This window comes from Sinocyclocheilus anshuiensis, unplaced genomic scaffold (assembly GCF_001515605.1).
Source record: "Sinocyclocheilus anshuiensis isolate Anshui unplaced genomic scaffold, SAMN03320099.WGS_v1.1 scaffold107, whole genome shotgun sequence".
NCBI lineage: Eukaryota > Metazoa > Chordata > Actinopteri > Cypriniformes > Cyprinidae > Sinocyclocheilus > Sinocyclocheilus anshuiensis.
In genome coordinates this window covers 72,895-89,829 of record NW_015549584.1, presented here as the reverse complement: position 1 = coordinate 89,829, position 16,935 = coordinate 72,895, and the positions used below count along the sequence as shown (strand labels likewise).

General features: G+C 37.2%; 2 protein-coding genes across 2 annotated transcripts in view; both read right to left on the bottom strand.

Moving 5' to 3' along the window:
* Nucleotides 1-11,249, bottom strand: part of LOC107657876 (Abelson tyrosine-protein kinase 2-like) — a 42,366-nt gene extending 31,117 nt beyond the window's left edge. Inside the window, exon 1 of the mRNA XM_016446156.1 lies at nucleotides 10,429-11,249. Coding sequence (XP_016301642.1) covers nucleotides 10,429-10,663 — 235 coding nt within the window. The 5' untranslated portion in view covers nucleotides 10,664-11,249. The remainder of the gene's footprint in view (nucleotides 1-10,428) is intronic.
* Nucleotides 11,250-12,801: 1,552 nt separating this feature from the next.
* soat1 (sterol O-acyltransferase 1) overlaps nucleotides 12,802-16,935 on the bottom strand; it is a 16,750-nt gene continuing 12,616 nt past the window's right edge. Inside the window, exons 7-16 of the mRNA XM_016446128.1 lie at nucleotides 15,970-16,252; nucleotides 15,721-15,799; nucleotides 15,555-15,636; nucleotides 15,321-15,366; nucleotides 15,074-15,203; nucleotides 14,822-14,919; nucleotides 14,530-14,628; nucleotides 13,978-14,113; nucleotides 13,551-13,696; nucleotides 12,802-13,468 (exon numbers count right to left, since the gene is read on the bottom strand). Of these exons, the coding sequence (XP_016301614.1) occupies nucleotides 13,391-13,468; nucleotides 13,551-13,696; nucleotides 13,978-14,113; nucleotides 14,530-14,628; nucleotides 14,822-14,919; nucleotides 15,074-15,203; nucleotides 15,321-15,366; nucleotides 15,555-15,636; nucleotides 15,721-15,799; nucleotides 15,970-16,252 (1,177 nt within the window). The 3' untranslated portion in view covers nucleotides 12,802-13,390. The remainder of the gene's footprint in view (nucleotides 13,469-13,550; nucleotides 13,697-13,977; nucleotides 14,114-14,529; nucleotides 14,629-14,821; nucleotides 14,920-15,073; nucleotides 15,204-15,320; nucleotides 15,367-15,554; nucleotides 15,637-15,720; nucleotides 15,800-15,969; nucleotides 16,253-16,935) is intronic.

Here is a 16,935-nt window from a genome sequence, read left to right as displayed (position 1 = left end):
CTTGTGGGCTCTGTGGCGTGGCAGGATTTTCTGTCGGCTGCATTTAAATCGCATTTGAAGTTTCCCGCACTGTGCAGCATGCAGTGTCACGTCAAAACAAACAAAATGAGGTGTCAGTGATTTCTGCCTCTAGAGGCCGCTCTCGCACTGTATAATAATGACAGCAGACTATTCTCAGCCTCTCCAGCAACAGATGTAACCCGGAAAAGCTATCGGTATGGATTTTTGCCGGTAACCGATAATTCCAGCAATCAACTATCGATGCCGATTAATTGGCAAAACCGATACATCGGTCGACCTCTAGTAGAAAGTATTTAAATACTGAAAAAACCACACTTCAGCTTTCAGAGGTGTGAGGCAAGAACGTCCATTACACCCCAGACTGCTGGTAAAGTGTTGCACTAGGGAATGATAGCACATGCTCACCTGTTTATCTGAAAGCGCTCAGCACATCACAGCAGAAGCCATGTGGTGCAGGACGAGGCCTATTTTAAGAACCAGCACAAAACAAAACTATCTGGCCATAAATACCCCCAGAATAATTACACTATGTACGTGCACAGAGGAACCACCGAACAATGATTCCTCAAACAATGGGCCCACATAAACAGAAGGACAGATCCTGTTCATTCACAACAATGAGGATCCAACATAAGTACTCAGCAACAACAACTGCACAGTTGTCTCCCCTCTCACTCAGTCTCTTCCTCTTTTCCAGTAAATGGCTCTCCAGTTGAAAAGACTAGTGCTGTATTACAGGCCAACAGACAATCTGATGAAGACAAACTACAATACAAAGAGAGAACTTGTGAAATTACCACATGCAATTAACTGAATGTCAACAACAGAGATAGTAATAGTAATGAATGTAACAATTCCCATTACAATTCTTAACAGCCAATAAATTATTCTTTTAGTTCCTTTGAGGAAGAAATATTTGGATAAAGAATGCAATTCAAATGCGAAATAATACGATAATCTCAAAGGTCTGTTTAGTGTTTACTAGAGCCCGACCGATATATCGTTTTGCCGATATTATCGGCCGATATGAGCCTGTCGCCGATATATCGGTATCAGCGAATATACGACACCAGTCAACACTTTCCCTTCAGTAAGGAGGTCTCTTGTTCAGGCAGCATTCACTCATTGTATTATTCGACCGTAAGTGCCTTGCGAAGTGGACTTCACATGAAATTCCTCCATGATTAGTGTCCAAACTTTTGACTGGTACTGTACTATAATATACACAAAGAATATCGGCCGATATATTGGTATCGGCTTTTTTTTTACTCCCTAATATCGGTATCGGTATCGGCCCCAAAAAACCCATATCGGTCGGGCTCTAGTGTTTACACAGACTTTTTAATAGCTTATACTATAATATATTAAATAAACATATCAAATATTTAATATTTACAAATACAAATATTTAATAACTACAAAAAACTCAAATTTTCATTAATTCATGTATTGTTATAAAACACTACTGACAATACTTAAAAGCATCAAGTTATTTGTATTTGACTACCTCCAAATGTGAAACAAAAAAGTCAAAAGTGATCACAAAAAAATGTTTACACATACATTTACAATAGTTCTGCCAAGTTTTCGTAAAGAGTTGTAGAGTTTGCTGAAATTTCCAATTAAAGGTTACAAAAGTTGCTGACAAGCTGTGTGACAGACAGTAGTATTACATCATTTACATCCTCAGTTACCACAACAATTTCGGTTTAAATCTTATTCATGAGTTTGTGTTATGCAACACTATCTTAAACACTACTGTTCAAAAGTTTGGGGTTGGTAAGATTTTAAAATGTTTTTAAAATAAGTCTCTTATGCAAAATACAATAAAAGCATCAATATCGTATATGTAAAATCAAATGTAATTTATTCCTGATGGCAAAGCTAAATTTTCAACAGCCATTACTCCAGGCTTTAGTGTCACATTAACCTTCAGAAACCATTCTAATAAGCTGATTTGATGCTCAAGAAATATTTATTATTATTATTAGTGTTGAAAACAGGAGTGTTGGTTGATATTATGCTGTAATACAATTTTTTTAAGAATTCTTTGATCAATAGAAAGTTCAAAAGATCTGTATTTATTTGAAATATTTTGTGTTATTACAATTTACTTTACGGTCACTTGATTAGTTTAATGAATCCTTGTTGAATAGAAGTATTTCTTTCCAAAACCCCAAACTTTTGAACAGTTACTGTAGCTTTTGGAAAATCTCAACCACATCTCTCAGAAATTCTCCAGATATGGCCTTTTACCTGTGCTGAGTGAACTTTCAATTGGTCTCCATTCCTATAGCCATCAATCTGACAGGCTGGTCTGAATAACAATGCACTTGGGATTATGGGAAATTGCCCAGTGCCATTCACTCAGGCCTACATTTGACATCTTACACAGCAGTTAGAACCCTGGCTACTGTAATTTATCTGTCCATCGGAGGTGCTAATGGGGCTCTTCACACAGTACACCCACACCTGCAAAGCATTGTGGGACTGCTTAATGCTTCTTCCGGGGACCCTCTTTTCCTTTATGCTGGATCAGAAGACTAGAACACCAAGCTTGACAAGTCAGCGCAAACATAATGACCTAAAGGAAGGAGGTTTTCTGAAAGAACACTGTTTTGACACCTGATCAATATTTTCACCCTTTGGTATCAGTGTTGTCTTTATTGACCTGACACTTGCTCCCTTTAAACATGCTCTTACTCTTTTGAAACAAAAGTTTGATGGAACATGTGGGCATACTCTAAAGTTTACAATGCTCTTTACAATGGTACGGATCTTATGCAAATTTTCTACGAGCATGTACAAGCATGAAAATCACACACGCCCTACAGCTTAAAGGTACGTATAAAGAGCTTATGCAACACAACACCACCTCAAGACACTGACAAGCCCCATCAGGATGAAACTCTATGAAATTATATGTTCTTTTCACTAGAGCAATGTGATATTTGCATAATTTCGTATAATCTTTTCTCTGCTGCAGTCAACAATAACAGCGACAACAGCAAAAGTGTTAGATTGAATTAGCGCGTGAGGTTTTAGTTAACACTGCAATGTAACCAGAAGATGTGACATCAATGAAAAAGATTTTACACAGATTGACATATTTACACACTTAATCAGACAATCCTTAATCTCTTTCCATCCTTGCCCTCTATCTCTCAGTCTTTGCTTTGAGTCATTTTTTTGTGCAGATAGCATCCAGACGTGCGGCTGCTCCCTCTAAATAACATCCACCTCAGCTTACACAAATCTGATGCACCGTTGATCTGGTTGCCACAACAGAGTGGGTAGCACAGAATGCGTCAGAATGCTCATATCCTCCATATCTGATGAAATTTTCACAGCAGCCTCATCCTCTGGTTCTTAACAGCTAACTTGCTCATTCCATATAGGCACTGATGAAATAGAATTACATTGTTTGTTATTTATGCAATACCACTCCATTTGGGGTCAGAAAGGTTTTTGTTTAAAGAAATTCATTGTTTTTATTTAGCAAGGATGCATTAAATTGATTAAAAGTGACAGTACATTTCAATTTCAAATAAGTGCTGCTCTTTTGAATTCTCTATTTATCAAAGAATCCTGAAAAAAACCGTATCACAGTTTGTACAAAAACATTAAGCAGCACAACTGTTTTCAACATTGATAATAATAAGAAATGTTTTCTGAGCACCAAATCAGCATATTAGAATGATTTCTGAAGGATCATGTGACACTGAAGACTGAAGTAATGGCTGCTCAAAAATTCAGCTTTGACATCACAGAAATAAATTACATTTTAAAATGTATTAAAGTAGGAAATAGTTAAAAGTTTTAATAATATTTCACAAATAATGATAATAATATTTATTCAAATAAATGCATCCTTGGTAAGCATAAGAGTTAATTTCAAAAACTTTTTTTTTTTTAAATACCGGCCCCAAATTTTTGATGGTGTTATGTCTAACCAGTCATATAATAAATATGAATTATTATGAGTGTTAGACAAATCTCTAGTATGAACACAAACATAACACCTCTTTGTGCAGGTCTAAAAAGAGCCTGCTTAACCAAGCAACACCTACAGGGCCTGCATTTCATATAGGATGTGAGAAGTACATTTTTAAAGACGAAAGCTTTAAAATACACATTCTCAAAGGAAATTAAACCGTGGTGGTTAAGCCAACCACGTCACCAGGTGAGGGTGACCGCATTAACTCTCATAGATAAGACAGCTTAAGCCTTCAGTATTTAACGAGCCTGGTGGGCTAAACCCATTACAGTTTATGGAGAGTAAATGAGATGGATGGATTGAATCAGCCAAGTGGTCTTGCAATCAGGAAGTGTTGGCAGGCTGTGAAGGTCCTGTCTGAACACGCATCATGGCCTCAATAGCGCCAAGGAGGCGTTGTCCATTTAACTACCATGGTTGCTGGGTGTTGACAAACGTGCCAGTGGATTTAATTATGCCGTACTTCACAGATCATAACACGTTTGATTCAAACGTCCATTATCAATACCAAATGGGCTGTACTACAGCTCGAGGGTGTGATAAAATCGTGATATAACACAGTGAATCTGTTATTAGCGAAACGGAACACTCCGTTTCAGAAACTTCCTGTGGAGTGAACATGACGCACAAAAAATAAACAAAAACAACATTCAAAATCTCAACATAAAAATGCACAAAGGCTGGGAAAGGGAATGGCGATGGCACTTGAACTAAGCAGATGCTAGATGCTCACTCTGGTGATAATGCCGGTCTCCTGGATTTAACCCTAATCTCCCCTCTGTCCCTTTGGTTTTCACTACTGAATTGTGGGATTACTCACTCTGCGTTCCAAGACATATAGCACTCAGACAGGCTACAGACGCTTTGCTGATGGGATTCGACTGGGATTCATTAGATCTACTTTGATGTGTATGTGACCAAGAATGAAAGGCCAAATAGGGTTTTTATTGGGTCAGAAATGTTTTTTGGATATTTTAACTGTACTAAAGGAGAAGACAAAGACCATCTAAAGGCAAAGATGAAGACACAATCGTTTTTGGGGGGGGGGAAATAAAGTAAATACATATTTAAAAATAATAAATATTAAAACACAAGATAAAAAAAATTTTTTTTAAAATATTTGCTCTCACAGTTGAAAAGTTTTCAGTGCCTGGATTAAAAAAAAGCCAAAATGTAATTTTCTCCAAAGTGAAGTGCAGAAAAATGCTTTTAATTGTTTTAATTTCCATGAATCAGTTCTTTCAAATTGCCTGTTTCAATGAATCAGTTCAAAGCACTGATTCAGTGATTCACTTGCATCATCACACATTAAATCAAGGACAAAAAGAGCTGAAAATGGCTAACCAACTATGACTTGCCTAGAGAGAAAAACACTGAAAACCACTGATCTGCAAGGCACAGCAAAGGAGACACTGAATTGAAGAGTTCCTTATTGTCCATCACTGCCTCAACATACAAGAATTACTCCAGTGTGTCATCTAATCCAGACCTTAATAAGGACGCAAGGAGAGGATGGAACCGGATAAGGTTGTTAAAATGAAGCCGGATTAGAGGGTGGCTAGGAGAGCACAGGCACCCACTTTCACACAAAGATGAGTATCCAAATAACAACTGAAAACTGCAATATCAACTAGACATGTTTGAAATGAACATTGATACTCTGTTTGAGCCTAGTGCCAAAAAAGTGTTCTAATGACCTCTAGTGGTGCAACAACAACCCAATCGAACCGCGGGCCAAGAGCGTCCCATCAGGTCTTCACAATGAGTCAGAAAGAAGTCCGAGACTACTTTATAAAACTTCTCCTCAGCTGTTTTGCTTCAATCTCTCTCACATATCAAAAAATGGATTGTTTAATCTAATTTAGTCCCTAATTCCTATCATCTTACACCCTGGGAATTTCACACGCGTCATAGTGCTGTGCATTCAAAGATAAAAGATAAAACAGAGATTTATGTAACACAATTACAACTCAATTACAGCAGCACTATGCCTGCTTACCAGAAACAAAATGATGATGTACATACAGCCCAAAAGCCATAACTTCACTCAAAACCATCCACACTGTTCTCTCATGTTTCTTTAACAGTCAGTCTGGACTGAATTCTCATTGAATGAGTCTCATTTGAAGCCACTGCAAAATATCAACATTGTATTAAATGTGTCTAACTGTATTGTTGTGGCTTGGAAATGCATAGATATAAAATAATGGAACAGCTTTAGACAAATTGTCTATACATTTTGCCTTCGGAAAATGTGCCAACTGAAGGTCCACACTGTTCTGAGCTCTAAAAATCAACCGTTTTGGGTACTTTGGACTACATTAGGTTCAGGGCAGCACTTTGCACCACCCTACTGAAATAATAAAAGCCCGCTGGTACAGGACAGAGTTGATAAATAAATAAAAAGAATGTGGAGTTGGTTGGCCCTGTGACCTCAGAACGGCAGCAGGCTGACTCACTGGCTGTCCGCAGGGGATGGGAGACGCAGACAGGACCACTCATTTATTAATTTATCCCTCTGTCTGACCACGCAGGTCAATTAAGAACTATTTGTCACAGTCGCTTTCGATGGAATTCCACTAGTTAGAAAAGAGATGCATATTCTATTCTCCTGGATCTGACGGAATTTCACTCCGAGCTTGAAATGAGTCATCTGTCGATGTCCTGAATGCCCTATTGGGCCTAAATGATTTGGGAAATCGAGCAGTCCACCTCCCCCTATGCCTCTGCATAGTCATCAGACTCTGAGTGATGACCGCACTGCAGAGTTTCAAAATCAAACAGTGAGAAAGCTTACTGTTGATGTTGTAATAACAGAATGTTAATGAGAGTACTAGAGTGATTCTGCAACCCTCAGTGATTTCAAGGAACATTTCATCTGAAACAAAAAATTGTCATATTTACTAACTAGGGTTGGGTACCGAAACCCGGTACCAATATGGCACCGGTTACTAGAACCGAATCCAAACGCAGATTTCGGTGCCTCATTTCAGTGCCATGCCTGAGCGATCGATTGAAATATTTGTCCTCATGGTTCTCCGAAACGGACGTAAGAAACATCATCGCGACACCGCACGTGAAAAATAATTTCCCGACTGAGAAAATGCACGTGAACTCAAGTCGGAAAGCTCTAATAATACAAATCCAACACATCTTTGTAGTAACGTGAGTGTCCATGTTGTTTTCACATTCCGACTTAAAAGCACAACTCGGGAAATGAGAGCATTCGAGGAGTGCGTGAATGCAGTAATTACACTTGCTCTGATGGCAGCAGCTTCCGTTAACTAAGCTAAACATGCTTAAATTAAAATGCCTAAACCTAAACCTCATTGTATTCACATTTCTAAACCTGTTGTCCAACAAAAGATAACTTTGGCACCGGTATCGGAAAAAACCCAAACGATACCCAACCCTATTACTAACACGAATTCCAAAAAATCCAAAATCATATGCTGTTTTTTTTTCTTTTTCAATATGGATTTTTTTAAGGGCCGATGCTGCTATATTAGAGATAAGGGTGTCAGATGGCCGATTTAAATATGACATCACACATTTGTTTAGTATTTAACATGATATTTACTATATTAGAAATAAACAATTTGAAAATAAATCTATATAAAAGAATAAACTTGAAAAAAAAACTGTATACTTAAGATAAACTCTTGATTCTGTAATCGTATCATAGTATTCTTCACAAATAACGAACTACGAGAAATAAGTACCATTTCTGACACTCCTTGGCCAAACAGAAAAACGTATCAGCTGATGCTGATCATTTAAAAAATGCCAATTATCAGACAATATCACATCTTATTGATATATTGGTCACCCACTATATATATATATAACATAGATATTTTGTGTTCTTAGAAAAAATTGTAGGCTAACACCTTGCATTAATGTTTTACATGTTATCATTAGTTAATGCATTAGCCAACAAGAACTGACAATGAGCAATGTGTTTTCATAGCATATTAATCTTTGTTAATGTGAGTTAATAAAAACACAATTGTTCATGTTAGCTTTCAGTGGATTAATGACAACGTCCAACGTTTGCTTTAAAAGAAAATAATAAGTAAATGTTAAAATGAAAATTAAGATTAATAAAGGATGCTAAAGTATTGCTTATTGTTAGTTCATGTTAATGTACTTAACTAATGTTAACAAATCAGACCTTATTGTATGAGGATGAGTAAACAACAACACATTTTTTTATTTTAAGGTGAATTATCTCTTTTACCTCACAGATGAGGCTCTGACACACTATAAAAGCCATTTCACAGATAAACAACAAAATGTGACCAAGGGCAGGATATTTTGGCATCATCCTTTAAATCTTCTAAAAACCTCTAAATCTTTAAGCTAGTCACTCCAACTAACTGTGCTACAGGGAGAAAAATCAGTGTTTATTCCAAACAATCTGGTTTGACTGAGGAAAATTACTCAAGATCAGATCTTTCCTCTAGACAGACATTAAAAGATGTCCTCCCTCTAACAGACTTCAGCATCAGATATAAGATCTGTAATGTCTGAGGAAGTCGATCATGGCAGTTAGTCAGGCCTGTAACCCTACAATTATTATCCTGATTATTCAGATGACTTTCAGCCACAGCTATACGTCTGGCTATAAGCGATGAGATTAAAAATAACTCATCTGCAGCCCTCACAAGTCAGTGTTTCCAGCCGAAGGGTTTCGCTGTCAAGATGTGACATGCTCCTCTTTGGCGTTGATCAACCCACCCTGTGGAGAAGAGACCAACACTGGGCACAACGCTTCATAGAGACTTAACGCAGCTCCTGGGTAATGGACAACAGACAACACTGTTCATCTAAAACCATCCAAGATTATGTCTCGACAGCTAATGTAATCCCAGCCACAGTCACAATAATCCCAACAACACCTGGAATATGAGATTTATGAAAAGATAAATCTGTGTGACACATTATTACTGCCAGACAAACAGTATTACGATCAAATATGTGTTTTGTGTTACTGCCTGAAACAAATGAGTCCGTGAAATCACTCGCAAGCGAAATCCGAGAAAGCGGTGGCTTCCCCAGCAGCTTTCCCACCAGCAAGTGCTTCATAAGAGACAATAAATGCCAGTCCCTATCAAATAACAGCCATCAGATAGCATTTCTACAGTTAGTATTGTATTGTGTCTGAACTTCCCCTTCTCAATTCAGTTAGCTACCGCCCTTAAACAACCACAATAGTCTACATCAAATGGCAAATGTACACTGCAAAGGTGGCGCAGAAACGCTTCTGAAGTGGCAATTGTGTGTCTTTACACATACTGTTTAATGCTGCTTAGAGGTGGCATAAATACAGTTACGCAGCATTTTTAACTAAATACTTTTACACTAGGGGCTAAGGTGGTCAAGTGGAATTTGCTCATATTCAAATCATATGAATATATTAAAATATAAAATAAATAACAAAAATATTAAATATATATAAAAAATACATTTCCACAGGTATATGTCTATAGCTTTAACAAGAAGATCTTAAAGAGACATTGTAAACATTGTCAGTGCCGCTGATACATCTCAGAAGTATATTTTGGATAGTTTTAAGTGACAGCACACTAATTTGTAATTTTGACAATGCTTTTAACCAATCAAGTTTCCCAATACACTAATTTTGGTGACAGTCAATCTTGGAATAGGTACAATGTTGTTATTAAATGGATTGACGCCATTCGAAGTTCGAAACCTAAAAATTACAGCAACACATGGTTATACTCTACAAAGAAAGGTCCCAATGGAAGGTGACCAGACACTGGACCATGCTTGACCATTTACAAAACCCATGTTAAATTCACAAACTGCTTCTTACCAGAGCCGTAAACACCACAGCCATTCCCAAAATCTGATACTGTCTTGATGTTTCTCTGCTGTGTGTTGTTAGGATGAAACAAGTTTAATATGTTACATTTTTAGGATGGTCTGCCTCGACTGGTCTAAAAGTGCTCGTCAAAATCCATCAAAGGAAATTTGTTTCGTCCCCTCAATGTTCAAGACATGGTTTCAGTCTTGTTTTCTACCAAGTCACTAAGACATGAAAGTGTTGTTTATAAGAAATAGCAATTCAAACGGGCTGACCTGAGCTCTTATATTCACCACATTTCGGTGACTGTGTCAGAAAACATAGTAAGCTGTCTACTTAGAGAGCAAGTTTAGGGATTAAATAAGTGTTTGAACTCATTCGTGATGTCAAAATAGCACTGTCTAGATAGGCAGCACACTAGATTTTGCAACACAGCCTGAGAGTCATGGAGTATTTCCGCCGATCCTGACGGATCCATCTAAACCGGAGAGCAGCTCCACACTTCACCGACAATGAAAAGCAAGTTGGCAGTGACTCAAAGCAATAAACATGCACAATGAAGACCTGAATGGGCTCATACCTGAATGCAGGGTGAAAACATTGATTCCTGGATCCAGCATGATGTTCGCTGCAGCGACAGCAGCGGCAGTTCTGCCCGGTGGAGTCCCTGTGATGTTGCTGCCGCCGCCACCGTCTCGGGGTCTCCTCCCGGAGCTGCTGGCCCGGTTCGATCTGCCCTGCTGCTGTTGCCCCTGCGGTGGGGTCTGGATCCCCGCGGAAGCCCCTTCTCCCACGCGGCCTACCTGTTGTCCCATCCTGCGAGTGTTCTGGGTGGGAAAATAACACAGATCCGTGGAAAGACCCGCCGTCCGTTTGGACCGCTCACATCCCCCAAAGAACGACCCGCGGGACGACGGCCTGATCTGTTCGGGATGATAGTCTTCCCCTTCTTGGTCACCCCTTCTCTTCCTCCTCTACCGGACCGGACCGAGCTCCGTTAGCTTAGCTTAGCAATCTGTGTAACGATATGTGTGTGCGTGTGTGTATGAGAGAGAGCGAGAGAACCCACCCACCACCACCTAACAGCTAACAACGCACAGTCTAATCGTTCAATTCTACCAAACGGCACCGGATAAGCGGCTCTGTTAAACGGAAATGTACTATCCTCCTGCCCCCAGCGCTGTTTCTCTTAAAGCGGACCCGTCTGGGGTCGTTCCGTTCTGCTCCAGCCGCTGCGCGTCCCCTCCGCAGCCGCCATCTTTACCGCAGAATCAGTGGCGTGCGCTGCACGAGCCAATGACGGAGAGCGCAGCACCATCATCGCGGTGATGCCAAAGATCCTCTCTTTTTAATACATGAATATTAACATAAGCAAAATTAAGAGAATTGTTCATTCATTATGTTCAGTGAATAATATCTTAAGGTCAATAACTGAGTAATGTAAACAGTACAATAATAAAAACAAAAAGGTGTTATTGAAGTGTGTTAATAAAGCAATATAAAGCATAGAATGCTACCTCACTTATATCAATATCATATTCAGTAATATGTTTTGATAGCAGGGTTATTTTAGTTAACTAAAACTAAAACCACTGAAAATTTTTTTACTTAAAATAAACAAACGGATATAAATTAAATTGTAATAGAACTTCTGTGAGATACTGTGTGTATATATATATATATATATATATATTAACATGTATTTTATTTTAACGCATTTTATTTCAGTTAGTTGCCAAAGCAACATTTCTTTTTAGTTTAACTTATTGTCCTAAAATAACTAAAAAATAAACTAATAAAAATAACAAAATGAATACAGCTTCCAACTAGAAAGTGGACAATATAAAACTAAAAATGAATTAAAAAATATTAATAAATAATCCTAATATAGCAATAATCTATGTTTTGCTCTTAATTTAATAAATTGTTAGCTTTACCAACAGCAGTGGCAAAATATAGGCTACTAATAGTCTTAATATTAAAATAATAATCTTTAATTTCTGCAACATAATTTCATCTGTAAAGAAATAGGCTAATATTTTAATTCACTTTTCAAGTTTGATTTTACGTGGTCAATTCACATGAAACATATTAGCCTGATATACTGATATCTTATCAATACACAACATGGTAGATAGTGCATACAAGCAAACCACTATAGTCAGTTAAACTGTTTATTTGTCCATTACAGAGCATGTTGGTACAGGCTACGCACTGAACATTTCACAAGATAAAAGTTATTCATTTAAAAATATGCCATCGGTTTAGATTATTCCAAAATATTTATAACTTTTTTGTGATGAAAAAACAGTCATCGACTATTCTAGAAATTACAACAGAACATTTACATGGCAGGTGCCATAAAGAAACGAAATCTAAAATGCTGTGTGCAGATAAACAGTAGTCCTAACATTCAACTCTCACCATCACCACCTGCTGGTCATCACAGTTATTGCAGGTATGGAAAGGAAAACTTGAAATTGCATCATATGACCCCTTTAAAATATAATACAATCTCAAACATCTTGTGGGATTGGATAGATTATTCACTCAAAACTATTTTTTGCACTAATAAATGCCGTAGACTTTATTATTACTATTTTTTTTTTAAATAAATCCCCTGCATGTCACTGTACATAATAATTTATAACCAACAAAGGGATTGTGCTTGAAAACCATTAGTAATAATGATCACGAGTGCAGCCAGCTGCAAAACCTTAACACTTCCAAAAATCTGATACCCTATTTGGTAATAAATAAGTCCTAAAGCATGGTTTTAAATTAGTATCTAATTAGTTTAGCTCTAGGGAAAGAAAGAAAAAAAACAAACATGAAGTCCAAATTTCCAAAGTCCAGACTATCAGTCCAACTCTTCAAACAGTAACTAAAGTAAATAAAACTGGCAGAAAGGAGAATTTGCCCCAAATCAAAGTCATTTTAATTAAAACTCTAGGAGTAAAATGTAATTAGTAAACTATTTTTGTGTTTCACAGCAGTATGGCACATAATTTAAATCCACTGGGGTTTTAGAATTCACAACCCCGCTTGTAAACATTCTACAATTTTGTGTAGTCCAGGTTAAAATGTACCACATGTATAATCTTCCATGGCCTCTCCAGTACTGGAATAACACCACAATATCAAACACTATCTAAGCAGTGGCAGTAAACAAAACACATTTACTGTATAATCTGATCTCAACTCAACTTCTCAACATCACAGATGCTTCTAAAAATAGAATCTCTTTAGCCAGATCAGACATAACCTAAAATAGATTGTCAAATGCTAACTAGGAATTTGAAAGGAAACAAAGACATTTTCATAATGCACATTATAGACATTCTACATTCTATTATGGATGTTATAATAAATATGAAATATATAAGGCCTCTTCATAAAACATTGTCCTCATGATTATAGAGTAAGCTTGTCACTTTTCACTTCATTTGGTCAGAGTGCAATACCTATAGAATGCTAAAAAAAAAAAAAAAGTTCCAGAATACAGAACAAATCTGATTCATCTGAAGGCTGGTGGTGTGGCTTTAGTGAGCATCTACAGCAGTGTTAGTCTGTGGAGTACAAGTCCAGGATCGAGGCTTCAGCAAGTCTAGGAAAGAAGGCTGAGGAAACAAAAAGAAACCATGAATATATGAATAAATTCACAAACTAGATGAACCTACCAAGAACATGCACTTTGTTTACCTCTTGAATGGGGCAGAAGCGCTGCGCGTACCACTCCTGAGAGTACAGGCAGATGAGAACACCCTGACCCAAGAACAGTGCAGTCCACATGATCACGTTCCAGATTGGCCCTTTTCTCCGGTCGTTAAGAACGAAGTTAAACACCACTAAATAGAAACATGAGTGCATTAGAGACTTTCATATTCAGGCTCTGTTATGTCATATAAAATAGAGTAATTTTAACCGAAGCTTAAACCAATGTCTAGGTGGTTATCTGGCATCCCAGCCTGCCCAAGCTGGTTAAATTGGTCTGTTTGGATGGTTTTTGGTAGACCAGCTGCTGACCAGCTAAACGCCAGCTTGGTCAGCTGTAAAACCAGCTTAAGCCAGCTAAGACTATCTGTTTTTTTCAGCAGGGACATGCTCTTGTAATAAATGAGATTCTTACTTCCAAAGCACATGAAGAGGCAGAACATGACGGGATAGAAGAAGCCAAAGCAGATGGCCAGAACGTACTCGTGCACCACAGCAGACACAGTAAAAACAACCAACATGGCCGCTGCACGGAATCGCTTCTGTGTCATCTGTAGATATGGATGATCACACTTGGTTTAGCTTGATGCACATTTGGACACAATTTCACACAAATTCCAGAGTTCACGCAAATAAACCAAAAACAGACTGTTTATTGAAATACAGCACAACATAGGGCCATCGTCAAGGTCCAATCTGAAACACTGCTTACACCAATGAATTTCAGTGATTCCTGGTTGATTTTTGTAAAGAGTGCACTCAAAGTGATATATATATATAGCCAATTAAATAATAGCCAAGTAAATATTTATATAATAAAACAATTGTATAAAAATTATTTAAAAAGTAAATTACAGTGATTATATAGAATATAAATTATAATTAATCAGTCAATAAATAAAGAATAACTATAATAATTTATCTTATATTCTGTGCTCATTTTCCACATTTTCAACTGATGACTTACCGACAGGAAGTCCCTGTAGACATAGTAATAAAGCCAATCATGTACTACAACATTCCATGTGCGGTAATAGTTAGCAAATGAAGTGGAGTTCCACCAGTCCTAGAGAAAAAGCACATTATTCAATGAACAATTGTATAATGGCAACATAATTTAGCATTAATCTTTTTTTTCAATAAAACAAATTTGATCATGTGGAACATGAAAAATAACACTGCAGTATAAAGCCTAAAAGATCGAAGGGTCTATATTTGTAAAAATTAAATACAGGGCACATTTTGGTGCTGTCTGTTACCTTATAAAACATTCTGTCTCCAAACCGTAGCATTTCAGCAAATGCATTAAGCCAGCAATGCAGAAAGGCAAAAAATGCCAAGAAAAGCACCAGCACTCCTATGGATATAGGACAACGCCATTACACAAACTGCATTTATTTGTGCACTTTTTTATTACATCTGTGTCTTCTTCAGTGTGTAGACTTCTTATCAGTATAAATGTATCTAAAGATGTGCTAAATTAAAAAGTGTCTGTCCTGTCGACATTCTACCTGGCAGTATAGAGTTGAAGACATACAACACCATGGCCCTCAGGTCAAAGAGCTGCATACTGATACTGCGGAACTGAGGGATACACAGCCGCACAAATATGTAATATGCATAAAACAAACAGCCGAGCACCTGGAATGACACAGAAAAAAAAAACATATTCAAGATCTCAACATAACATTTACCAAGTCTTGACATAAATGTTTATAAAAATCACAACTTAAACATGTACTCTTTTAAAGAGCCCACCTGCGAAAACGTTGTAGCCACATAACCCCACCGAATACATGGATTTCTACAAGGACAAAGTAACATAAGTGAAATCAAAACTGAATACATTTTTATTTATTACTTTTATACATGCTATTTCTATGAAAACAGATACCAATACACTGCTAAAACTTTTAGCTTAATATTAAATAAATAAATAAATGTGTGTGTGTGAAACATTTAATTTTTATACATATAAGTATATTTTCTTACCGTGGATAATTGTCTCTGTATATCAGGGTGGGTGCAAAGAGAAAGTAAATGTACTGGGTGAATTGAGGTACATCTAACGAATCTGAAAAAAAGAAAGACAAAATCAAATGTAAGTTTTTGTCATTTTACTTCTGTGAAGTTACTAACATCTAAGTAAGGATCTTACTTGCTTTGTTTCGTTCTAAGGATCGCACTCTTGGCACATTTTCCCTGATGAAAGAGTGAGCCTTCATTATCAGGCGCACCTGTTTAAAACAGACAATAGCAACAACTAGATTGAGCAGTGAAAGTAAACACTTTCAAATATTATTAGACTTCTAACTAGTATCAAATTCAAATAAACACATTAAAGCAGAAAACAAAGCATCCAATAATCAACAGTGATAAAAATCCTGTTGCTATGGTTACTCAGTACCTGTTCTAGAATAAGTATGAAGCATGAAGCAGGGGGAAGGCCGTTCTTCAGCACCACATATGTGGGCAGGAAACCCAAACACAGTCCCTGGTACAGCAGCAAGAGAGAACCGGCCAGCACTGTCCATAAGGCCCGATGGTTTGACGTGGGGTAAACACTAGCCCAGACACTGAGCAACACATACGGAACCACAAGCGTGGACAGGAACATACACATCCACGTGACAACCACTAGGGGGAACTGGCCAAACGCGTACACCAACAGATCAAACTCAAGCACCAGTCTAGAGAAAGCAAGGAATAAAGATTTTTGCAGCTTACACAATTTAGTAAATCTCCTTTTATTGTCTTACTTTACTCCAAGTAACACTGAAGGTACATGATAAACTAATGAGAAAACACTTTTGAATATTTTTGCATGTATTTTAGAGGGGGATTTGATGAAGTCGTCTGACACATTAATATTAATTAGCTTGTGCTGAAATTGCTAAATAATTTCCCTAGGCTATCCAATAACATTACATAAGAAACTAAAATGTTTACCATCAAATTATTACTAAAAATAAAATACATAAAATAATTTTAAAATAGTTAAGAGCATATTACTTTCTCAATTCTCAATACATTATATTTCAATCTGGTAAAATTATTAAGATTATAAAACGGATAGTTCCGGTCCTCGATTCTGATTGGCTGAGCCACATTCAAAGCTGTTGTAAATTACTCTACAAACATACACCTTTGTTTACGTTTGTCTGTTGCTTGTTAACCACTTTATTGCAACCACAACTGATTCTGAGGAACTACATTGCTTGGTGGAAGAATACGGTTTTTATTAATATCATTACACTTTATTTGCACTGTTTTATTTTGTGAAACCTTACTACGTATATGGAATAACCGTTTTATGAAAGCAATAAGCCCAGTGAAGCTGTGGTTTACAGTGAATTTATAACAGCTAAGGGGG